At 35.6% G+C, this 26,440-nt stretch overlaps 1 protein-coding gene across 1 annotated transcript; it reads left to right on the top strand.

Annotated features, from left to right (window-relative positions):
• The first annotated feature begins 1,553 nt into the window (after positions 1 to 1,553).
• LOC132609218 (uncharacterized) lies at positions 1,554 to 24,475 on the top strand. Its single transcript, XM_060323095.1, has 11 exons — positions 1,554 to 1,729; positions 4,646 to 4,816; positions 4,914 to 4,975; positions 5,194 to 5,259; positions 5,387 to 5,494; positions 5,734 to 5,800; positions 6,069 to 6,153; positions 20,445 to 20,605; positions 21,517 to 21,618; positions 22,235 to 22,457; positions 24,031 to 24,475. Exons 1-11 carry the CDS (start codon positions 1,691 to 1,693, stop codon positions 24,162 to 24,164), a joined length of 1,218 nt encoding a protein of 405 aa, XP_060179078.1. The 5' UTR covers positions 1,554 to 1,690; the 3' UTR covers positions 24,165 to 24,475.
• The last annotated feature ends 1,965 nt before the right edge of the window (positions 24,476 to 26,440 follow it).

Below are 26,440 nucleotides of genomic sequence, written 5' to 3'. Positions count from 1 at the left end.
GTTGAAAATATGAAATTATTGTGAACAAAATACACAAATATAAAGAAAACTTACACAAGTACACCACCACCCACAAATCTCGGTACAATAATTCGTGATTGAATCGTGGTTGAAAGTAATGGAGAGATTTTGATGAGAAAAAAAGGGCAAAAATTTATGAAAAAGGAGAGAGTATCATAATGTATATCACGTGAGTTGGATTGTTAGTTAAAAGGGGGATTTGGGATGGGGGCGTGTTTTACAGTGTATTTGTGCACCAGCAATTGCAAGTTACTTGGGTAGCTATAATACGTAGATTAGAAAGTATTTAGCTACTATTATTAATTAAATTAAAGAGTAGTTATTACCATTAAATAGGTACAAAAAGTAGTTATAACAAGTAAATTTTCCTTTTATTTATACGTGTTATTCCGTTAAAAATAAAGATAAATCAATGTCAAAGTATAAGGAGAGGGGTATATTTGGACCAAATGTATAACGAGAGCATATTTAAACATTTCTAATAATACATAGGTATATTTGACCCTTTTTCGTTTTATTAATTACATCTTACGGGTATCAAGTCAAACATTAATAAGTAAAAATTAACGACGGAGTATTTCTTCACCCGGATATTCATCACTTTTTAACCCCGCTCCCATGGCGGTCAAATTCTCCACTTCATGACAATGTTGACCTGAAAAGCTTTTCCAAATAACAACAAATTTCAATTGGTCTCACATTCACCTATCAAATTTACCCAACCACTGCCTCTTGGCCTCACGTTTTTGCCTTGTATGATGCACGAATACAACAGCTCAACAGAAACATTATACTCAGGTCCCACTCTACAGCTCTCTCGAAGATTCTCTCAATTATTATTCTCTCCATTTTTAAATTTTTAAATGAGTTAATGGTCAAAAATAAATTAACTACTATTTCCTCTATCTTAATTTATGTAATACATTTTTCTTTTTTATCTGTCTAAAAAAAATGATACATTTTTATATTTAAAAATAATTTAACTTAAATTTTTTTCCTTTTATCCTTAATAAAATGATTTACAGTACACAAATACCACAAGTTTTAAAAATATTTCTTTCCTTTTTTCTAACTAAACTGAACTATCATTGTTTTCATACACAGATAGCGGTAGTCAGATGAAAATAAGGAACAACTAATAGCAAACCTAATCAATTCAAGATGTGTTTTAATATATGGATAGTGATAGTCTAGACTGAAAAGGGAAACAATTGATTGGGATGTGAAGCTAAAAAAAACAAGTGATTGTTAAGGTGTACTTTTGATCATTACTATTCCTCTGTACCAATTTATATAATACACTTTCTCAAAAAAATGATATATTTTTATATTTAGAAATAATTTAATTTAAAATTTCTCTATTACCTTAATGAAATAATTTATAATCACACAAATATATATGACTTATTTTAAATTATAAGTTTCAATTTTTTTTTTAATTTTATGCCTAATCAAATTATATCACGTAAATTAGGTCAGAGGTTGTATTTCTTTTTTGAGAATTAAAAACACATGCTTGTTACTCAGATTGCACTCTAAAGAAATTCTCCATTAATAATTGCTTACGTACACATGGTGTAGCGTGCATCTGCGTGTTTTTTGGTGGAGAGAGAGAGAGAGAGAGAGAAATTTGTGTAAAGATCTCTCTCTTTTCGATCGGAAAGAAAAAATGGCCGACGAACCTTCTCTCACACGCTGGTCCTTTGAGGTACTCTCAATCGCCAAATAACAACTCTTAAATATCTCAGTTCTCCAATTGTGCTTGTTTTATTGATATTGTTAAACTTAAATTGAAGCTCGACTGCGCTTAATTAGCATTGTTTAGTTCCCGTTTGGCCATAGATTATGAACGTTTTTGACATGCAGTTTACTTCGAAAAAATTTGAAGTTTTGTGACTGAAAGTGAAATTTCTCCCAAAAACTGGCCTGAGCCAGTGTTTGGAAATTGAAAATATTTTGAAGATAAATTTTCAAAATTTGATCCAGAATCTATAACCAAACGCTAGCTTAGATTGAAGGTCGAGTGTGCTTAGCATTGTTTAATTTCCTGCATGCATGTGATAATTGTGTGTGAATTCTGTAAGCTGTTGAATTAGTGAAGAAATGTTGGAAAGGAAGAGATTAGGACATGTGAGTTTGACTTTTTTTGGGTGATTTTTGACCTTTTTCCGGTTTTGTTTTGATTGTTTCTTAATTCTTACAATTTCGGAAAGAACCTGGCGATTCATCAAAATTTGTGGCTAAAATCCTGACGATTACCATAACTTGTTGTTAAGACAAGTCTTGTGACGGAAATCATGGCGACTTGTCAGGATTTCAGCATAACTTGCTGTTAAGGAAATCTCATTTGATTGTTCTGAACTATTTGGATTGAAAGCTAAAGTAAAGTTCAGAAACTAGGAATTCTATTGTGGATTGTTTAATTGGTGAGGAAATGTTGGTAGGAAGAAATTAGGAGATATATGAGTTTGTCCGTTAGGTTCTGATTTGATAAGTCTCTTTCTCGGACCATAATGTGGTCTTATATAGAAGGAAACATGAATGATGTCTCAATTATGAATGCAAGTGATTCTTACCTTAGTTGATTTGAAGTGGGATCAGCTAAACAATCTTGAGAAAAGTTCAAAATGAGTAGAACCTAAAAGTATGTGCTTGACATTGTGTGGATTCCTACAGGTATCAATAATTGTGAGATTGATGTTGTTCATTAATTTGAATTGCTTATGTCTTGGTTTGGTTCTCATTCATTCATTAGCATTCCGGTCTTCGAAACAATTTGGGAGGAAACAGAAAAGTAGTCACAATTGCAGTTTATACAAATGGCATCAATTTTAGGAAAATCGGTGTGAAATTCAAAAGAGCAAACCTGAATAATTGTTAGACCTAATTGAAAGTGCTGAATGATTTCATATGCCTAGATGTTTTCTCTTGATGAAATTAATAAATCTCAATCGGGAAGCAGGAGTACTTACATAAGGTACTTGTTTTTGCTCAGTGTTATCAAAGGCGCGCTTTAAGCGCGCTTAAGCCCTGAAGCGAGGCTCAAAACATGTTGAGCGCTTCGCCTCGCTTTATGTGCGCTTCAGCGTCGTCATCAAGGCTCTAAGACATACTTTTTTTTTGGATGAAGTAAGTGGTTTTAATCAAAGGCATCAAGAAGATGCAATAATTACAAGATATAGCATTTGAGCTTACAAAAAGAAGACTGGCTGGCTGTACAACAAATATCTAAGCCAGAACTAATGAGCTAGTAAAATCCAAAAGTTGATCTGCATTACCTACAGGGACCAATTTGGTCCAACTAAACAAATTGGCAATACACCTTGCTTTCAAAAGACCTAAAGGTGTTGACACCCCCTGAAAACATCTCCTATTCCTGTCTAACCAGATACACCAAAATATACAAGCTGGTACCATGTTCCAGATTTTCTTGATGGCTTTGTCAACTTTCCATAGATTGCAGCTCTCATAAGCTTCCTTTATTGAGAGAGGAATGGTCCAATTAAGACCAAAGAGGCAAAAAAACAGATTCCAGATTTCTGAGGCCACTTCACAGTGGAGGAAAAGATACCTCGTAGTTTCAACCTCCTTTCTGCACATATGGCATCTGCTTGGAAGCTGAGTGTTCCTTTTCATCAGGTTGTCTTGAGTAAGACAAGCCTCATATAGAGCTGTCCAAGTGAAACATATGACTTTAAGAGGTAGTTTGTTCTCCAAATGAGTTTCCAGGGCCAATTGTCTATGAATGGATTTCTAGAGCACATTTGATGGTATCCTTCCTTGACTGTGTAGATTCCCCCACTCTGTTGTCCCCATTTGAGTTTGTCAGCTGCCTGGGGATTGATGAAACATTGTTGAAGTCTCGAGAAAAGATCTAGCAACTCATTCACTTCCCAATCATACATGTTTCTTCTGAAAGACAGGTCCCAAATGTTCCCTTCTCTGTTAGCAGCAATTACAGAGTTGGGATCTTGAGATATTCTGAACAAATTTGGAAAGTCATCCTGAAGGATGGTACTTCCAACCCATTTGTCCTTCCAGAATCTTAAGAGTGAGCCATTGCCCACTTCAAAATGAGTCTGTTGAACAAAGGTGTCCCACAATCTTCTAATACCCTTCCAGAGACCCACTCCATAAGGAAGAGTAGAGGCCTTTGTGCACCAGTGATCCAATATTCCATGTTTAGCTATCACAACATCTTTCCATAACCCTGCATCCTCCAGATTGAATCTCCAAAGCCACTTCATCATCATGCTTTTGTTATGAGCTGCAAGGTCCTTGATACCAAGACCTTGAAATTTTGGTTGAGTCACCTTCTCCCACTTGACGAGATGGTATTTGTGGTCCTCATTGTTGCCTTCCCAGTGAGCCTCTCTTGAGGAGGTGACACTAGATGATTGATATTTCACTTTATCTTAATATTTTTACAATTTCTTTGTCCATATATTTGTTATTCATGCTTATTGTTATTAATCTTGGACTAAACATATATATATTTGTATTTTTGCACCATTGCGCTTTTTTTCATTAAAGCCCGCGCTTCGCGCTTAAAGCCCCAGCTGACCTTAGAGCTTTTTTCGCGCTTTTCGCTTTTGATAACACTGTTTTTGCTGTCCATATTTAGGACTTCAAGTTGTTCTATGAGATTAAGTTTGGGAGAAAGAAAGATTCTGGTGCAGAAGATATGGATGAAAATGGTCAAGCTGTATATAATGGAAATTCTTCGACTGTGATATCAAATGGAAACGGGCATGTAAAGAATACCTCAGATTTGTCCATCTTGGAGCACAATCAGGTATTTTTCTAATAATTTCTAATATACTGGTCACAAAATTCTATACTTGGTACATGGTTATCCATCTGACATCCGTAACCGGTTTGTCTTGATTTAGGCAAATAATGGGAGCTCAGCGCACTCTAATGGAGTTTCATCTGCCGGAAGGGATGAAAAACCGTATGATTCACCAAATAACTACCTTAAACTTTTTGTGTTTGGTTGCTTGTGTTTAATACTGTACAGCTAGCTACAATTATCAAATATATATACACTGTGCATGCTCTACCACTGAAATATTTGCCTTCCAATAAATATGCGACATACTCATTGTTTAAGATAAAACAACTATTAACTGCTGGAGCATCATTTTTTTCCTGGATTCACCGATTTTTCAGGCAGAGATCTCTGCTTCTTCCTTTTGAGTCAGCAGAAATGCGTGCTTTAGGAGAAAGCTTAATTAGGTAAGTGACTACAAAATGACCTGAAATCTGTTGCTGTTAATTAAACCTCATATTCCATCGTGCTTGCTGTCATCAAAATTGAAAATATAATATTTTTCCAAATTTCTATCTTCTTTTACCTTCCCAGGGATATTATTCGTGGTAGCCCTGATGTTAAGTGGGAGAGCATCAAAGGATTGGAGAATGCCAAACGTCTACTAAAAGAGGCTGTTGTCATGCCAATAAAATATCCAAAGTAGGTTCTGTAAACCAACACTTTTCTATGTGCTACTATCACCCAAGTTGAATATGCAAAAATTCTTATTTTGTGGTACAAACCTAATGAAGAAAGATTTAGTCTCTGCAGTGTACCCAATAATATTTTTCTGGGATTTTTGCTTCTTAACTTATTTCTCCTGAACTGCTTCCTTAGGAGATCAAAAGAGAGACCGGAGTCCTCATAACTGAGCCAGGCTCTCGTTTCTGTTTTTTAAGGTACTTTACAGGTCTTCTATCTCCATGGAAAGGTATCCTCCTTTTTGGCCCACCAGGAACAGGAAAGGTTTGTATTCACTTTATTCTTCGTCTTGATATGCTATTGAAATCAAATGTTATGTCCTGCTTCTGTCATTTTTCACATTCCTTTCTTTTCACAATTTGTACTGTTTATTTCCATTCTTTGGTAATACTATTGGGTGATATGTTCACTCTTTATATTCGTATCATGTTGGAATCAGTATAATTTAAAATTCAGTAACACGATATGGCAGATGGACTGAGCTTGAAGGATTATTAACTAACTAGTTATCTTATTCATGTTGATTTTCTAGACGATGCTTGCAAAGGCTGTTGCTACTGAATGCAATACGACTTTCTTCAACATCTCAGCATCATCAGTTGTCAGCAAATGGCGTGGTAAGAATTAGCCATGTGACTTACTAAAATGCTTTCACCAATTTTCCATCTTATTTGTCTGGCAAAGCTATGAATACAACAACTGAAAATCGATACTGCTTTAATGTTGATTGAAAAGAAAAGTGGGGCAAATATTGGAAGATTTCAAGTATTTAGATAACGGAAAAAGTAAACCCAGCTCATTAGAGTTTTGAGTTATATGATTTTAGAAAAGAAATGAGGAAGAAACTGACATAACCATCCTATTAAAGGAAAAAGGACAATGTTAGACTTGTAGTAGAAAATATTGTATTGAATTTAAGTGGATCAAGTAGCATAATACAAATATTTAATGGCTATAAGTTAGCTGTAATTTCTATGTTATCCTTGACTTCCCCTTGAAAGTTGTCCAGTATTTCGGAATTGGATGGCACTGTGAACATAGTAAGGTGCATGGTTTATTTGTTGAACAAGCACCACAGGGTGTGTGTACATGTACAACCCGGAATATTAGAGGCGATGAAATACCTTAGTAACGATAGAATTACTTGCACAAAAGTCTTCCTACAAGGGGGTGCTAGAAGCTCACAAAGGCGTCTCTTGCCACAACTTGGCCGTCATACCAATACTCAGAAAACCTGTGGACTTATAATGGAATGCATCTACTAAAATAATTTAACACATCTATTAATATAATTTAACACTCCACACTCAAATATAAACCAGCCATCTTCTCATACTTTGAAGGAAGAAACTATGGAAGACTTAGCTAGAAGAAGACATTATTATTGCACCAAGAGTAATTTACAAGAGTGAGCTAGATTGGAAATAAGATGTCTTTCAACTACTACAAAGGCCCCTATATATAGGAGATGAAAAGCTAGGACATGTACTACAGTTATTTACTTACATAGTACATGTGTAAACACAAATAACAAGCAACAAACATAAAAGTCTTACTATGTTAGGCACTCTTTTATCTAATAGACAAAGCATAGGAAATTGTATGAGTTAGAGAACAAGTCTTATGACCAGAGGCGGACCTAGGATTTAAAGGTTGCGGGTGCACCATTGCATTTAATATAAATATATTGCTTGTTATATAGACCAATATAAGGGGTATATTTAGTCGGTCTGATCGGTTTTGGATTTATTTCAATGCCATATAATAATTTTGTTATTTATAAACAGCCATCTTGACCAATAAACACAAATTAGTTCAGTTCATTAGATTTTTTCTCATTCAATTTGATTTTATTGAATAAAATTAGAGGAAATGGGGAAGCAAATATAAAAAAATTAAAATTACGCCTAGTAGTAAGATAAGTTGGTGAAAAGCCAATTTTGATATATATATTTATTTGACAAGATAGTTCACATTTATAATATTTTGAGTTTTTATGAGCTTAAAAAGGTTCATCTTCCGCAAGTGCCCTCTGTTATGCTTTCGGGTGCCTTTTGTTTTATATACCTATGCCATAAATATATTTACCTACATACATGAAGTTTCCGCCGAAGTTACCAGGTGCCCGTGCACTCCCTCCTAATAGGGTAGGTCCGCCCCTGCTTATGACATGGGGACCCTGGAATAGTAACTTGCATGGCATGGAATAATGTAACTTTTATGGAAAGACATGGATGATAGCAAAAGGACCCTAGAATAGTAACTCACATGGCATGGGACCATAGAAGAGTAAGTTGAATGGCATGGGATTTTGGAATTTTTAGGGCAAGACATGTTTATTCTTCTTTTTTCGAGTAAAAGGTAACTTTGTATTCACACAAAAAACTCATCATATGGTGATGAGGTATAATCTTACATCCCTTGGTAGGCTGAAACTACCTTGAAACAGCAAAAAAAAAAAAAAATAGAGCTTACAGATGTCCTATAAAATCAACTAAGGATTCTACTTCCCCCACCATATCCTGTTTACACCAAAAATAAAGTAAACTAGGGCAAGACACGTTTATTCTTCTTTCACGACAAAAGGACCCTAGAATAGTAACTTGCATGGAATTTTGGGAATTTTATGGCAAGACATGGGTAGACAAATTATAGTGGTCTTTATGTTTTTTCATGCTGATTTTTGGTGGGATAAAGTGGCTAAAAGGTGGAACAACTTGTGCAGATTTCTCTTTTTCACATGGTAATTTTTGGTGGGGTAAAGTGGCTATAAGGTTAAACAAGTTCTGCAGATTTTTTCTTATCATATGGGGATGTTTTTTGTTTATAAAATATGGGGATTTATGGTGGCGGTAAGAAGGCTAAAACGTTTGACGAACTTGTGCAGATTTTTATTTTTCAAAGGAAGATTTATTGTTGGGTAAAATGACTAGAAGTTGTAAGGACTAGTGTAGATTTTTTATTTTTCTAATGGGGAATTGTGGTGAGGGAAATTGGCAAAAATGGTTACGAAGACTTGTGCAAACTTTTTCTTTTCTCTAGTCTATCCATTATGCATGTATTTTACCTTTGTTTACTTTCCAATTTCCACTTTTCAGCCCTTGTGAAATATCACTTGTAGTGAGGATGTTCTTCTTCCATAACTTTTGTCATTTTGCCTTTTCTTTCCTACGGTGAAGCACTGGTTCTGCCACTTAAGTTAATCCTAGCAATATTTGCTGGATTAATTTCAAATGGGTCTTGGGAATCATCAAACATTTCATAATATTCCTTGGGCGCTATTTTAACATCTTCCCAATGAGGTTGGGTGGTAGAACAATATTATGCTTCATATGACCATACTTCCTTTGGGATGTGCCTGTGCTGCATGTTGATTATCCTCTGAGCTTCGGCGTATTCTTTTTCCATGGCTAAGATTGTGCCACCAAAATGACACCATAGACATAGCATGGACATATCCTTTGATAATATTAATTGTCATGTGGAACATAAATATTTTGACTCCACGAGATTTAATAAAATGAACCCAATATTTTTGAGGTTAACCATGGCAAAAATATTTTTAGAGAAGGTTCAAGATTTCTAAAGTCTTGAAAATCACTACACTTAAATTTCAGGATGATGTAGTGTTGATGACACAAATACCAAAAGAACCATAAAAGCTCCTGATGAAAATTCTTGGCTTGTGTGATGAAAACCTGGCAATCTAGATGAATAGTTCTTGTTGTGAAAAATTTGAAGTTCATAGAAAGTCCTCCTTGCTAATAAGATGACGGATCAAAACTATCCGAAAAATCAAACAGCTTCGGCAGGTGATATGATTGCTTTGATAAAGAACATGGTTGCGGTGTGTTTGGGAACATGAATATTTGACTTGTTAACTTCTTCTTATTCCTGCGCTTTTCTTTTGAAAATTCACCTAGCCTTGAAAGGAAATCTGCAAGAAAGTTATCTTTTCTTTTCAAGTGCTTTACTTGAAACATGTTTTTTTGACAAGGTAAGGTTTACTTTACTTGAAACATGTAGGAAGAGAACCACTGAGTCCATTTGAGTATTCGCTGATCCGGAATGACCTTGGATTTCAGCTGGCTCGTTCTTGGAAAAACCTTCATATCCATTTCAATCAGAAACTCAGAGTGAATTAGGAAAGAAAAAAAAAATTCCATTTTTCACTACAAGAATCTCTTTCAATTTGGAATGTGTTGTTCAACATTTTCAAGAATAAGATTTTCGAATGTGTTGTTCAACATTTTCGAATTTTCCGCTAGCATAACCACATATTTTTCTTTGACCATTTTCTTCTTCAAATAAAATTGCACTCAAATATTCATTGCTGGCATCTGCCTACAATATTTTCTTTCCATTAGACGAAATATGTAGAGCTTTGACCCATTTTGATATTTCTTTTATTTTGTTCACTGCTTCATCTTGTTCCTTGCCCCATGGCTGGACATTTTTCTTTAGCATTTTTGTGACGAGAGAAATATATGTAGAAACATTAGGAATAAATCTCTTACATAATTAATTACCGCCAAAAATTGTTGAATCTGCCTTGTTGTGAAGACCAGTATGGGGGAACTTGAGCAGCTCTTGGTGTACTCCCCATGGGCAAAATGTATACCTAAAAAATCAATTTCTTTTTTGTGGCGAAAACTATTTTTTGGCTTGACATTTTTTCTTACCAAAACTGCAAATTGGTTGAGCAAATTAATGTGCTCCTCCTAAGTACCACTAAACAAATATGTTGTAAATGTAAACAAGTGATGTATGGAGGATGAGCAGAAGTATTTTTATCATCGCCTTTTAAAACAAAGATGGAGTAGTTTTTAACCAAAAGGCATAACTTTCTATTGAAAATGGTGCTCGGGTATGCAAAAAATCTGTTTTTTTCCCTCCAATCTTCCGAGTGGATTCCCAATTGCCAAAACCTGATTTGAGATCAAGCTTTGAAAAATGTTTGGCGCTAGTAAGGTGCGAAAAAAGAGTGAGCTTATTTGGGATGGGAAATTTGTCATCTAAGAGAACAATGATAATTGGTTGGTAATTACTTACCAATCTTAACTTACCTTTTGTTTATTTAGCTCTTTTGTTGACATCAGTTGCTTCACACGCCCCCTGTGAATTTGATGGCTCAATCAAATCAATCTCCACCAGCTCTTGGCTCTCCTCTTTTGCAAGCTGAAGTTGCTAAGGGTTCATGCCAGAATGACATGCTTTTGTTGGATTGATACTTCCATTTTTCTTGAAAGGTAGCTTGATGAAAAACTCTTCATTTTTCACAAAGGATTGTTGCGTTTGGTCAAGAATTCAGTATGAATCTCAGCACAAGAATATTGTGTGATTCACATCTCATTTTCCTTGACTATTCTTCTTCATTGAACTGGAATAACCTTGGGACCTCATAATAAGACTTGAATTGTTTTATGAATGCTATCCCATTGGCTCTGATATGAAGTTTGTCCTGCAAAATCCTATAAATATCAAACCCAATAGTTAAGTCCTTACCTGGTACATCTGACCCAATTAATTTGGTAAGAACTCAATGGTGATCCGGTGCTTGGTGATGACAGTTGTCAAAATTCCATTTAAGATTGTTTTGAAGTTATTGAAGTATAAGACCCAATATTCATCTGGAAGGACTGCTGGATTCATGACTGCTCCAGTATCAAAGAAAGCTATCACGTGTGTTGGTTTGTCCACTTGGATGCATAGACTTTAATTTTGGCTTGTGGGATCACCATGATGTTGTTGATCATTTCCTCTTGGATGATAAATATGCAGTGGCCGTGTGAAGAATTTTGTGTCAACGAAAGAGCTGAACAAACAAGAGGTAAGTTAATCACTTAATATTTTTTCTCACCTTGCCAATGCCAAATATTTTTTATAGTTTGATCTCAAAACAGTTTTTTGGCAATTGGGAATTCACCCGGAAGATAGGGAAAAACAGGTTTTTGCATACTCGAGCACCATTTCCAATGGAAAGTCCCGCCTTTTGATTTAAAAACTGCTCCAACTTTGTTCAAAACGCCACAATAAAAATATTTCAGCCGATTACACCACTTGCTTACATTGATGACACATTATTGATTAGTGATACTTGGGAGGAGTGATACGCCCAAATTACACCTTTAATGTCAGGAGTAAGCGGTCGTTGTCAAATATAGAACCCATCGAGGTTGGGGTCGAATCCCACAGAGAATACAATGAAGAAATATACTTGTTAAGTGTAACGCTCGACTATTAGTCTATATTTCAAGGGAGAGGGGAATATAATAGTAATTGGTTTGATGTTTGTTCATTAATGATTAAGAGTTATTAAAAGATGTAAACTATTGGTAGAAAGGACTAAGGTTGTGGTTCCAATGGAAAGTAATGCGCTTGGGTATCACTTCAACTCATTCATATGCCCAGGTGTATTAAACCAAGGGTCACGTGATTCTTGCCAAAAGTTTTCCAACCAAATTAGCAAATTTCATCCTAGGCTTTTCCAAGCCCTAGAATGTTTTATATGAGAACACTCATTTAGCCTCAACTAGCTTTCCTATTCCTAGCTCAAGCTATTAGATGGATTTAATGACCCAAATTGTTGCTAGTAACTCTTTTTCTAACCTCTACTTTCTTTTCCAAGCAAAGTAATGGTATTAAGGCACAAATAATGTTGTACACCATCACAAGACATTAACGCTTGAAGAGTTAATAGAAAACACCATTAGCATATAAACGAAGTATGAATATGAAACCCAATCACATAACTAACACATTTGGTCTCACAACCTTAGCTAAAGAGATTAGCTACTAATATTCATTAAAAGTAAAACAATCATATAAAGTGTATTCATAAAGCTTACAAAAGTATTTGAATGGAGAAGATGACAAAAGCAAAGGAATCTCTTAAAAGCTTCACCAACTAATAATAAATGTGCTCCACAAAAAGACAACTTTAAAAGTTGTAGAATAATGAGTCCAAAACCCTAGAAATCTATTTATAGACTTTCCAAAACGGGAAACAATTCTAGACAAAAATACCCCTGCGCATCTGGTGCGAATCGCACTTGGTGTTCCATGTGCAACCTGCGAGTTGCAGATTGCACCAAAGTCTCGCAGGTACTGCATCTTCAAACAGTTGTGGTGCAACATCTGCTGCATCAGGTGCGACTCGCATGCACCACGTGCGACTCGCATGTGCTGCATCACTATCTTCAGTTCTGAGTATCTCTGTCATCAGATGCTGCAGCACCTGCGACTCGCATGCAGTACATGCGACTCACAGGTGGTTTTTTGGTTCACTTTAGCTTGTTTTTTATTCATTTTGCCTTATGTTGCTTCCAACACTTGTTATTCTACAAATCAACACAAAAACACGACAAACGGCATCAAAAGTACTTGAGGATTCACAAAAGACTAAGCAATTGGCATCGAATGCGCCGTAATTTCACGGCACATCAAGGAGCACATTAGTTTGCTCAATCAGTTTGCATCTTTGATTAGAAAAAATGGCATAATGCTTTCAGTGAAAAAATGGTTTCTGACAAAAAAAAAAAATGATTTTTTGGGCATGCATTTTTCTCATGGAGAGTAAATCCCAGGTCCACATATTTCTCAGGAGCTTCTCAAGTTCCCTGATACTGGGTTTACTACAAAGCAATTTCAGCAATTTTTGGGAGTGATAAACTATGTGAGATTTTAATTCTAATATTTCTACATATATTTCTCCCCTCACAAAAATGTTGCAAGAAAATGCCCATCCATGGGACAAGGAACAAGATGATGCTATGAGAAAAATAAAAGATATATCAAAAGAAGTCCGATCTTTGCACATTACCTCTGATGGAAAGAAAATATTGTAGACAAATGCTAGCAATGAATATTGGAGTGCAATTTTATTGGAAGAAAAAGATGGTCAGAGGAAAATATGCAGTTACGGTGAAAAATGGAATTAAAAAATTCAATTTTTTCCTAATTCACTCTGAGTTTCTTATTGAGATGGATATGACGGCTTTTTCGAGTATGCTCTAGCGGAATTCCAATATCATTTCAAATCCGCAGATACTTAGTGGTTTTCTCCCTACAAGTTTCAGGTCAGGCACTTGAAAGGAAAAAATAACATTCTTGCTGATTTCCTTCAAGGCCAGGTGAATTTTCCAAAAGATTCTCTCAAAAGAAACACAGGAATAAAAAGAAGTCAACCGGTCAAGTGCTCACATTCTCAAAGGCCTCGCGGCTCGGTTCATCATCGCCATCATCACATCATCCTCCAGAGTTGTTTAGTCTTCCGAATTCTTTAGATCACTTTATTAGCATACAAGGCTTATTAAGAACTCCAAGTTTTCAAAGCAGGAACTATTCATCAAGAGTAGCCATATTGCCAGGGTTTCATAGCACAAGCCGAAATTTTTTCCTCAGGAGCTATTATGGTTCTTTTGGTATTTGTGCCATCAATACTACATCTCATGGAATTTAAATGTAATGATTTCAGAGATTTTAAAAATCTTGAACCCTCTCTTCAAAATATTTTTGTTGTGGTTCAAACCGCAAAAATATTTCTCGTGGAGTCAAAATATTTATGTTCCAACAGAACAACCACTACCTGAAGGGAGTATGGTCAGATGAAGAAGAAAATTATTCTACCACTCATCCTCGTTTGGAGGAAGTCGAAGCACCGCTCAAAGAATATTATGAAATATGGAGGAGACGATATTTCACAAGGGTTGAAAAGCGAAGATTGCAAGGGTTAGAAGACAAGCATAATGCATAATTATGGACTAGAGAAGAAGAAAAACCTTGCTTTTAATCCTTTTTTAGCCAACTTCCTTCACCATAATTCCCATCAGAAAAACCAAAAATTCCAAAAATTAGCATAAATCTTTTAAGTTGTTTGCATCATAAATTCAAATTTGAAAAGCCAAAAAAATTAGCATAAGTTTTTAAAGTTTTAGCTACAATAAATTCTCATTTGAAAAAGCAAAAAACATGTATATCTTCTTTATCTTTTTCACCACTCTGTCTCTACCCCACAAAAAACCACCATAAAAAAACAAAAAAGTCTGCACAAGTTTTTTTTTTACCTTTAAGCCACTTTACCCCACCTTAGTTTACCATGAAAATCCAAAAAACACAACCATAAATTGTCTACTCATGTATAGCCATAAAGTTTCCAAGTTTCCATGCCATGCAAACACTATTTAAGGGCCCCTTTGCCATGAAAATAAAGTCATCCAAGTATAGACATAAAATTCCCAAGTTTCCATGGTATGCAAATACTGTTTAAGGGCCCCTTTGCCATTATCCATGTCTAGACAAAACTTGACCAAAACCCAAGGCCATGCAAGTTACTATTCCCTTGTTCTCTAGTTCATCATCATGCACTATGCTTTGTCTATTAGCCACTTAAGTGTCTTACATTATAAGACTTTGTTGTATTTACTTTATTGTTTAAGTGTTCCACTTGTACTACGTGCTGTAAATAAGTGTAGGACATGTACTAGCTTTTCATCTCCTATAAATAGGAGCCTTTGTAGTAGTTGAAAGACATTCAATTTTCAATTTAGCTCTCACTCTGTAAAATATTTTGTGCAATAAAAGATGTCTTCTTCTAGCTAAGCCTCTTATAGTTTCTTCCTTCAAATGGTGGGGGTATGGCTGGTTTGTAATTGAGTGTAGAGTCTTAAACTATTTTAGTAGATGAGAAAAAATATTGTAATAGTAGAGGAAGCTTATTTTAGTAGTTGCATTGCATTATGAGTACAAAATACTTTAGTAATTGTATTGCGTTGTAGGTGTAAAATTGTTTTGATAGTTGGATTGTGTTGTTAGTGCACGGGTGACCGGACTCGCAGAGACGGTAAAAGACTCAGTAGAGATAGAACTAAACTACTAGACAGGAAAAGTACCTTGGCAGAGAATTGAATTACCAGCGCAAAAGTACTTTCCTAGAGATTGAATTGCTCGCGCAAACTCACTTTGGTAGAGATCGAGTTGCTTCACACAAACGTCTTCCTACAAGGGGGTGCTGGAGGCTCACAAAGGCATCCCTCGCCACAAATTGGCCATCAACAGCGAAACTCGGAAAACCCTCGTACTAACAAAAATAATTTCACACTTACAACGCAACACAACTACTAAAGTATTTTTCACTCATAATGCAATAATGCAATGCAACTACTAAGATAAGTTTCCTCTATTACTATAATAATTTTTCTCATCTACTAAAGTAGTTTAAGACTCTACACTCAATTATAAATCAACCATATATCCCCACCATTTGAAGGACGAAACTATAGGAGACTTAGCTAGAAGAAGACATTTTTTATTGCACAAATTATTTTTACAAGAGTGAAGCTCGATTGGAAATTGGTCGTCCTCCAACTACCACAAAGGCTCTTATTTATAGGAGATGAAAAGCTAGTACATGTACTACACTTAATTACAACACATAATATAAGTGGAACACTTAAACAATAAAGTAAATACAACAAACAAAAGTCTTACAATGTAAGATATTTAAGTGGCTAATAGAGAAAGCATAGTGCATGACGATGAACAAGGGAATAGTAACTTGCATGGTCTTGGATTTTGGTAAAGTTATGGCTAGACATGGATGATGGCAAAGGGGCCCTTAAATAGTGTTTTCATGGAATGGAAACTTAGAAATTTATGGCTATATATGGATGACTTTATTTTCATGACAAAGGGGACCCTTAAATAGTGTTTGCATGGCATGAAAACTTGGAAACTTTATGGGTAGGCAATTTATGGTGGTGTTTTTTGAATTTTCATGGTAAACTAAGGTGGGGTAAAGTGACTAAAAGGTGAAAAACTTGTGTAGATTGTTTTGTGTTTTTGTGGGGTAGAGTGGTGAAAAAGATAGGGAAGATATACATATTTTTTGCTTTTTCAAAAGGGAATTTATTGTAGCTAAAACTTTAAAGACTTATGCTGATTTTTTGGTTTTCCTAATGAGAATTCATGATGCAAACAACTTTAAAAAACTTATGCTAATTTTTTTGGTTTTATGGTTTATCTGATGGGAAAGTTGGCTAAAAAAAGGTTAAAGGGAAGGTTTTTTATCATTCTCTAATCCATAATTATGCATTATGCTTGTCTTTCACCTTTCCAATCTTCGCTTTTCAGCCCTTGTGAAATATCTCTCTATGCGCGGATTTTCTTCCTCCATAATTCTTGCTCTTTTGGATTTTCTTTCCTGTGTCTTCAGACCTTGCCCTGCATCTTTTGAGCTCGTCTTCAACATTCTGCCAATGAGAAATTTTGGGAGTATAATACCAATTTCCTTTCTCACCTGGCAAAATCTCCTTCGGAATATACCTATTTTGCTGAAAAATCATTTTCTGAGCTTCGGCGTATTCCTTTTCCTTTGTTTGGATTGTGGTGATGAATGGAAGATGATACCATAGAGATACTTTGGGCCACACATTGATAGTCTTCTCGATAATATTAGACGGCCCGTGGAACATAAATATTTTAACTCCATGACAATCAAAATGATGAACCCAATATTTTTGAGGTTTGAACCACAACAAAATATTTTTAGGTGAGGTTCAAGATTTTCGAAGTCTTGAAATCACTACATTTAAATTTCATGAGAAAGTAGTATTGATGACAAAGGTACCCAAAGAACCATAAGAGCTTTTTAGGAAAATCTTTAGCTTGTGTTGTACAAGCTTGGCAATATGGATATTCCGGATGAATAGTCCTTGCTTTGAAAACTTGGAGTTCATAAAAAGTCCTGCTTCCCAATAACAGGAACGGGTCAAAAATATCCGAAAATTCAAACAGCTCTGGCAGGTAATGTGATGATGATGAAGAGTTCGGCCACGGGGCCTCGGAGAGCAAGAACATTTGATCCATTGACTTTTTCTTTTCCTTCTTCTTTTCTTGAGAAAACTTCCTTGAGAACTCACCTGGTTTTGAAAGGAAATCAGCAAGAGTATTATCTTTTCCCTTCAAGTGCTTGACCTGAAACTTATAAGGAGAGAATCACTGCGCCTATCTGAGTATTTGTGGATTTGGTTTGATCTTGGGATTCAACTAGATCATCCTCGAAAAAGCCTTCATATGCATCTCAAGTAAGAAACTCAGAGTGAATTAGGAAAAATTTGAATTTTTGAATTCCACTTTTCACTGCAAGAAAAGTGGAATGATAATGTTGTTCCGCATCTTTGAATTTCCACTAGCGTAACCACATATTTTCGTTTGGCCATTTTCTTCTTCAAATAAAACTGCACTCCAATATTCATTGTTGGCCTGTCTGCAATATTTTCTTTCCATCGAAGGCAATGTGCAGAGATCTGACTTCTTTTGATAGCTCTTTTATTTTTCTCACAGCATCATCTTGTTCCTTGCTCCATGGATGGGGATTTTTTTGCAACGTTTTTGTGAGGGCCGAAATATATGTAGAAATATTAAGAATAAAATCTCACATAATTTATTACTCCCAAAAATTGCTGAATTTGCTTTGTAGTAAACCCAGTATCAGGGAACTTGACAAGCTCCTGAGAAATATGTGGACCTGGGGTGTACTCCCCATGGGAAAAAAGCATGCCCAAAAATCAATTTCTTTTTTGGTAAAAGCCATTTTTTTTCGCTAAAAGCATGATGCTTTTTTTTTCTTATTAAAGATGCAAAATGTTTTAGGAAATCAATGTGCTCCTCCCATGTATCACAATAATAAAATGTAAACAAGTGATGTATCATCATACTTACAGCCAAAAAAATGGTTTTTTAGGCATGCTTTTTGCCCCTGGAGAGTACCCCAGGTCCTCACATTTCTGAGGAGCTGCTCAAGTCTCCGATACTGGCTTCACAACAAAGCAGATTCAACAATATTTGGGGATAATAAATTATGTAATAGATATTATTTCTAATGTTTCTAGATATATTCTCCCCTCACAAAACAACTAAAGAAAAATGGCCAGCCGTGGGGCAAGGAACAAGATAAGTAGTGAAAAGAAAAAAAGAAATACATTAAAAAAAAAGTAAATGCTCTACACATTTCCAATATTGGAAAGAAAATATTGCAGACAAATGTCAGCAATGAATACTAGAGTACAATTTTATTTGAAGAAGAAAATGGTCAAAGAAAAATGTGGAAACGCCAGTGGAAAATTCAACAATGTTGAACAACACTACCATTCCATGTTTAAAGAGGTTCTTGCATGAAAATAGCAACAACAACATGTCCAATGAAATCCCACAAAGTGGGGTCTGGGGAGGGTAGAGTGTACGCAGACCTTACCTCTATCTTGGGAGGTAGAGAGGTTGTTTCCGGTAGACCCTCGGCACAAGGACAAGCAATATAATTGCAATGAAAAATGGAATTAGCAAATATATTATTTTCCTAATTTACTCTAGTTGAATCCCAAGGTCATTCCAAATTCGCAAATACTCAGATGGACTCAGTGGTTCTTCCCTACAAGTTTCGTGTAAAACACTTGAAACGAAAATATAATGTTCTTGTAGATTTTCTTTCAAGGCCAGGTGAATTTTCAAAAAGATTTTCTAAAGAAAAATGCAGGAATAAGAAGAAATCAACAGGTCAAATATTCATGTTCTCTAATGCCCCGTGGCCAAGTCTTTATCAAAGCCATCACATTACCCGCCGGGGCTATTTGATTTTTCGGATCCTTTTGATCTGTCCATCTTTTTAGCAAGGAGGACTTTTTATGTACTTCAAGTTTTCAGGAATTATGGATGTTCCATGCTGGCGCCTTCGGTGTTAATCCGGAATATCCATATTACCAGGTGTTCATAGTACAAGCCAAGAGCTCTCCCCAGGAGATCTTATGGTTCTTTTGGTATCTCTGCCATCAATACTACATCCTCATAATATTTAAGTGTATTGATTTTTGAGACTTAGAAAATCTTGAATCTTTCTAAAAATATTTTTGTTGTGGTTCAAACTCAAAAGTATTGGGTTCATCATTTAAATTCTCGTGGAGTCAAAATATTTATGCTCCACGGGACATTTAATATTGTTACACTTGTACTATGTAATTAAATAAGTGTAGTATATGTACTAGCTTTTCATCTCCTATATATAGGAGCCTCTGTAGTAGTTGGAAGACATCTTGTTTCTAGTCTAACCCTCACTGTTGTAAAATACTCTTGTGTAATAAAAATGTCTTCTTCTAGATAAGTCTCTTTGAGTGTGGAGTGTTAATTTATTTTTGTAGATGTGTTAAATATTTTAGTAGATGCATCCCATTATAAGTGCACAAGTTTTCTGAGTTTTGCGACTGTTAAACTATTTTAGTAGATGCATTCTATTATAAGTGGACAAGTTCTGCTATGATGGCCAACTTGTGGCGAGAGACGCCTTTGTGAGTTGCTAGCACCCCCCTTGTAAGAAGACTTCTGCGTGAGTAATTCAATCGCTTATATGGTATTTTATCGTCTCTAAGATTCCAGGTGCTACACACGCCCCCTGATGGCTCAATCAAATGCATGTTCTAATGTAGCTTCTTACATAATATCAATGAAGTTATGTTGTAGTGAAGTAAGTAAAGTTTTGTGTTCCTACACTGAGACGTCACCTGCTCTCATCTGTGTCAACCTTGATGGAAATTGGCATCTCACGGGCTGGATTCAGAATTCAAAGCCTATGTATGGTTGGGGCCAGGGGTTTCTATGGTTCAGCTTCTGTACAAAAAATTAACAATTATGATTCCTTCTTTACTGGTAAACCTGTTTGTTTATGTGTTAAAATATGAAGAAATACATAGTTAGAGGTAGTTCGATCATCTTTATTGAATTTTATGTAGTCAAAGTCGAGGGAGATCATCCCAGAAGGCCAGAAGTATCTCATCTGCTAATAGTTTAATAAGCTTTTAGATACATGAATTCAGGAAAACTTAATTTGTTCTACCCTTTGAAAGTTTCCACTTTGATACAGGTGATTCGGAGAAATTGATAAAAGTGTTATTCGACCTCGCAAGGCATCATGCACCTTCAACAATATTTTTGGATGAAATTGATGCAATCATCAGCCAACGTGGTGAAGCACGCAGTGAGCATGAAGCTAGTAGGCGTTTAAAAACCGAATTGCTCATACAGGTGATACTTGACTTTCAAAAGTGCATTGCAGATATGCAAAAGTCCAAATTTACTTGCTCCAGATGTATTCTTGTCCTTGTTAGCAGTGACCACACTATGTCACAATTGACAATCAAAAGCCATTTACTAACCCTAGAAGATGATGGTCCTCTTTGTCCCTTTCTTCTTCTTTGTGTGGTCGGGGATGGGAGGTTGTAGCATGTCGTGATATGCTTCAGACATTCCTCAAGATAGATGAGCCTGTGAGATTACATCTTACAAAATCTTATCCTTTTTTCCTGAGATGTAAGGTACCTGAAGCTGAATCTGGTTTGAATATCAGCACACTTTTGAATATCAGCAAATTCCAAGAATTCTTTTGATTTTCCAACCCTTTTGAAGTAGTGAGCTTACACTTCGACTCTGATCGTACTTAGCTCCTATGATCTTCATGTTCCATTAACCTAGAAATATTTCAGACACTAACAATTAGGTCATCATTATGTGCTCTATCATGTGGTGTTATTATATGTACTTTGTCATGGCATGCTGCTATTAAGAAGTAAGCATGAGGTAACTCAAGTAAAGAGGGTAATTATAGGGACTAAAGAGAGAAGGTCATTGCTGTGTGAAAATTTGTGATATAAGCAAAATCTGACTGATATTTGAGCCCATCATCAGGGATAACTATTACTCATGACTGGGATAAAAAGATCTGAAGAAAATAATCCATGCATAATTTATTCCCCTCCCTCTCCTCCCCTCCCCTTCTCCCAATCAAAACGAAAAGATAAGAAAATCAAACCATACCTAAAGAAAGCTTAGAATGTCTCATACGTTGATTTTTCTTCTACATTACTATGGCCCTAATAAAGAAGATGTTTTCTTATAGTCATACTAGTCTCAAATTAATAATTTCAGTTAGATTGCAGATGGATGGTTTGACGCGGACAGATGAGCTTGTCTTTGTTCTGGCAGCAACAAATCTTCCCTGGGAACTAGATGCAGCTATGCTCAGGCGTCTTGAGAAGCGGGTAATTTTTCAAATCGTCTGTAACATATTCAGCTTGATAATGAGACTATCAGCTGAATGACAAAGAATAAGAGCAGTAAGACAAGTTTTAGTGAAATTTCATCTTTACCAAGTCTTCTGTTCAAGACCCTCTTGTACACTGGGATCGAACATGTGAAATCTGAAGCCAATGTACATTTTGTTACCTAGTAAATTGGTGTTGAACTTGCCAAATTTGGAGTCAATGGAAGCTTTTCAAGTGGTATGAGGCTTTAGCTAGAGGGTGCTGGACTGGTGGTTCGATTTCCATAAAAGTTGTTTATTAATCAAATTAAATTTTATTTGGTATCTGTTCCAGTCAAATGTTGGTTCAATTGTTGGTCTCATTGTGAATCAATATTTTTGCTTTTGATCGAGTAATAACCTTCTTCCTTAAGCTGGGTTAGTCATGGGCATGTAAATTTTCAGTTATCTCTGTCGAACACATGTTAGATATCTGCATAATGTAAGGAAAAGAGCAAAACAGCTGAAACAACAATCTTGGGCGATTTTATTTGTTCGTATCTACTACAATGTCAAAGCAACAAGTAACAGCTTGACAAAATAATTTGTTACTCACCTACTGACTGTAATTTTAGATTCTTGTGCCTCTACCAGAGCCAGAAGCAAGGAGGGCCATGTTTGAGGAAGTGCTGACATCGGCACCTGAAGAGGAGACTCTACCCTATGACCTATTGGTTGAAAAGACAGAAGGTTTTTCAGGTTCTGATATCTGGTTATTGTGCAAGGAGGCTGCCATGCAACCATTGAGACGTCTAATAGCACAACTGGAAGAGAAACAAGAAGTGGTGCCCGGGGATGGTATGACATGCTTACACTGTTCTTTGTTAGTTGTGGGTATATGATAATGAATGTGCCTGAGGGGCTAAATTTTGAGATTTTCGCTTGTGGTAATTCACTATTGTACCTGACTTGTTTACTTTTAACTTATTTTTGTCACATTATGACATATACTCAACCAATCAACTACGGCTCAGTCCCAGACTAATTGGAGTCAGCTATAGGAATACCGCTCTATTCATAGCATACATCCGTGTCATGCATTATCTTTTAATATTTGCGGCCTACATGTTATGGATTTGGGGATTGCTTATTAACATATAACAATGACTGATTTATGCTTCCAAGAAATTTGCAAAGTAAGGCCATAGTTTTCCTTTAGGTCATGAATTATTGTTTGTTAAACTAAGAATTTGAAGATGAACTATGATTCTGGCCTGGCTCCCAGGGCTTTGGGCTAGCTCTTGCTATAAGGGCTTCTGACTCGCCTGTAACTGGGTGCAAGGAAACTAAAAAAGCTTTCTTTGTTCTAATATAAAAGAAATATGCCTCCTCCTCCTTCTCTGTCGAGTTCATCTCGTAGAGAGGAGGTATAGTTCAATAGTATGGGTATTTATCCTTATAAGAGGGAGGGGCGTGCTAAGCCACACGGGTAAGATCACAAGATATGATGTATGGGCTAGGCGCATGTCATGGGTTCGAATCCTGCTGCAGACAAAAATCTGGTTTTTAAGTGGAGGGTAGAGCAGGCGAGCACATTATCCTCTTAGTTCCAAACCGTGCGCCACTGGACCTCAGGAATTTCTCGGGAAAACTATGATTCTGGAGTGATAGAGATATGTGGCCTGGTAGAAAAGTATATCCCACACCTTCATGAAGCACTTTCTAGGGTCAATATTACAAAGTCTAATGCATCTCTCCTTTCAGTTGTGTTCAACATTCTCTTATCATCCATTTATGATCAGGATACTGATCTAGTAAGAACTCATCATATAGCTGTGTTCTTGTATGAGTTCTGACTTTTGACAGTGGTTTTCCATGTTCCAGAGGATAAAGAACTCGTCTCCAAACTGTGTCAAATATTGTGCAAAATGTTTTTTTGTGAAACTATATCTGGGTTCTTGGGCTTTTCATATGCATGTGCAGATGCTAATGCGTGCAATAATAGTCTTGTAGTGGTCAACGTCAAATGAGAGAGCATAGACGTTAACTTATTACTGCAACTAACTTGTAGTTTCTCTTCTTATTCAACTCTTCCTGCTTCGTGACAAGTTTCAGAATGATTCAACATAACAAATTAATTGATCCAGTGGGATCTTGGTTATTGTTGATTATTGAGTGATGTAATTGTCAAACTGATCTCGTAAGGCTTGCATTATGCGTAGAATTTTTTTTTTTATCGGGCAACGTCTTTAAAAGGTTTCAGGAAATACATTTATAATCTACGGGAAAACTTTATTTTGGGATTACAATATATGAAATGTGTAACTAAATTTGTGGATGTCTTATCTGGTGCTAAGGTTAGCTGAGATCGTTTCTTGATCATTTAGCTTTGGCTCCTGGCATTAGTACTGAAATATGCATTCTTCTGCAGAGCTGCCGAAGGTTGGACGGATTACAGAGAGAGATATTGAGATGGCTTTGAACAACACAAGACCATCCGCTCATCTCCATGCACATAGGTATGACAAGTTCAATTCTGATTATGGCAGCCAAGTACTCCAGTGAAGGCACACTATCATCATTCGTCGTAAGCAGTCGTTATTCATAATCTTGCTTCTTTCTTCTAAGCAAATTGATGTGCAACTGCAGATGTTGTTCCCCTTAACTGTCAATGTATTTATCGTGTTTGTACTATTTATGTAAATGTGCTGCTTTGGTCATTTAGACCGCATTCCTTCAACTCATGTGTGGTTGTTTCATTTCTTTTTAAGCAAAATCTGAGAGTTTCAGCACTTTAATGTATGTTTTTAAAGGAGATCTCTTGTTTCAGTTCTTTGTTATTGAATGAAAAGGAGCATTGCTTTGACTACTGCGAATATATATTGCAATAAGCATTTCTATGAAATTGTTTCAGTAGCTATTCTTTTAATTTTGTTGATTATACATTTACGTAGAACAAGTATCTGTTGCACGTGAAAAGTCTAAATATAAATTAGCCCTATATTAAGCGGAATTAGTCACCGTTGTCATGTTCGGGCAAATGAAAGTTGAACGGAAGCAGGATGAATCTCTCTATTTCGAAATTTCGTGTAACGAAGTTGTATAGTTTAACTCACCAATCGATGAATTCCCATATGTAGATTAACTCACAATTAAGTTTTTCTGCCATTTCCATAGCAATACTATTTCTTTTTTATATACTGGATCATGAACGTAATCATAATGGGTAGGAATGTACAAAGTAACCCGACAAACCGCATCAAATCGAGAAAAAGATTCGACTAGTGGTTTGGTTTGATTGGGTTTGGTTTTAAAAAAAGAAAAACCCGACCATCATTGGTTTGGTTTGGTTTGGTTTTAACTAAAAAAAGTCAAATCAAACCAACCCGACCTGACATTGCATGTATAAAATTTCAAAAATATTTTATACATAAAAATATTTATTATAATGTAATTTATAAATATTTCTTAAACTGTTTTCATAGTTTTTTGTCTTTTAACATATTATTTCAAATTTGAATTTAGAATTTTGAATGGTCCAATAAGTTTTATCATTGATGTTAATAACTCAAATAAAACTCAACAAAAATGCTAACAAAAGAAATTCAATTCTAACACTAGAAATGACAATAATGTTGGATATCTATTCTTTAGTTTTATGTTGGTTTAGAAAGTGAAAATATATAACTTAGTTTTTCTTTAGTCATGCAATTAATACTTATTAGGCATATTTATTTTAGCATGACTTAGTACTTTTAGATTAAGATCATTTTCTATATGCGTTATAAATTAGCCGTATTTATTATAGCATGATTTACTACTTTTAGATTATGATCATTTTATTTTATGTAGTTTCATTATTTTTTTGTTGTTGAATATTTTAGTACAATGTCATCTCTTATCTCAAATTTTGTGTTATTTTCTTAATAAATATCTTAATTATATAGTCGTATCTTATTAGGACTAAAGAAATATTTAAAATACAAGTTATATGTTTTGTATGAAGACTTTACCGGGGGAAAATTCAAAAAATCCGAGCGACCCGAAAAAATCGAGAAAATCTGAAGTTAAAAAAAATGACTTTTATTGGTTTATAGATTTTAAAACCCGACGCAATTAGTTTGGTTTGATCTTTAACAAACCCGATCCATGCACACCCCTAATAATGGGCAGTCAATCTGCTCCAAACCATATTTTACACTTGTGAAGAGAGAAAAGCAAGTAGATATAAATGCACTATCATATTAATCTTCCATCTGTATAGTGGAAGTGCACTTAACATGTAACTATTTGTGGAAATCGAGCTATTAACTTTTTAACAAAAATATGTAGCTCACTAAATTAACTCTTAATAAAAATATGTAGCTCATAAGAGTGAGATATTGAAGTTATAACTTATAGCAGTACCCTTGATTTATTTTATCCGTAGAGTATGAAACAAGGTCTTTGTCACGACCCAAGCCGATGAGTCGTGACGAGTGTCTGAGTTCTAGCAACCAAACACCCCTATACTCATATCTGAACCTTACTGAATAACAAGGGCCCATAAGTAGCTTAAACTGATCTCATAAATAGGCGACATCAAGAACTCTGAACAATTCTGTGCATACGCCTATATACGGTAGATATCCATGCCTGGCTGTAATGCAGCAGTCGTACACTCATCTATCAAGTGTGGCCCTAGACCAACCACAAAGCGATGAACTCTATCCTCCATCTCAGCCACCATGGCTGGGGCATATCTAGCCAAGGAATCGAAGTGTACACAATACTCCTGAACACTCATACTGCCCTGCTTGATACGTAGTAACCTGTCTGCTCGGGCCCGTCGGACATCTGGA

This window comes from Lycium barbarum, chromosome 9 (assembly GCF_019175385.1).
Source record: "Lycium barbarum isolate Lr01 chromosome 9, ASM1917538v2, whole genome shotgun sequence".
Lineage (NCBI taxonomy): Eukaryota > Viridiplantae > Streptophyta > Magnoliopsida > Solanales > Solanaceae > Lycium > Lycium barbarum.
Note: the sequence above shows the minus strand (reverse complement) of the source record. Positions and strands in the feature narration are given on the sequence as shown.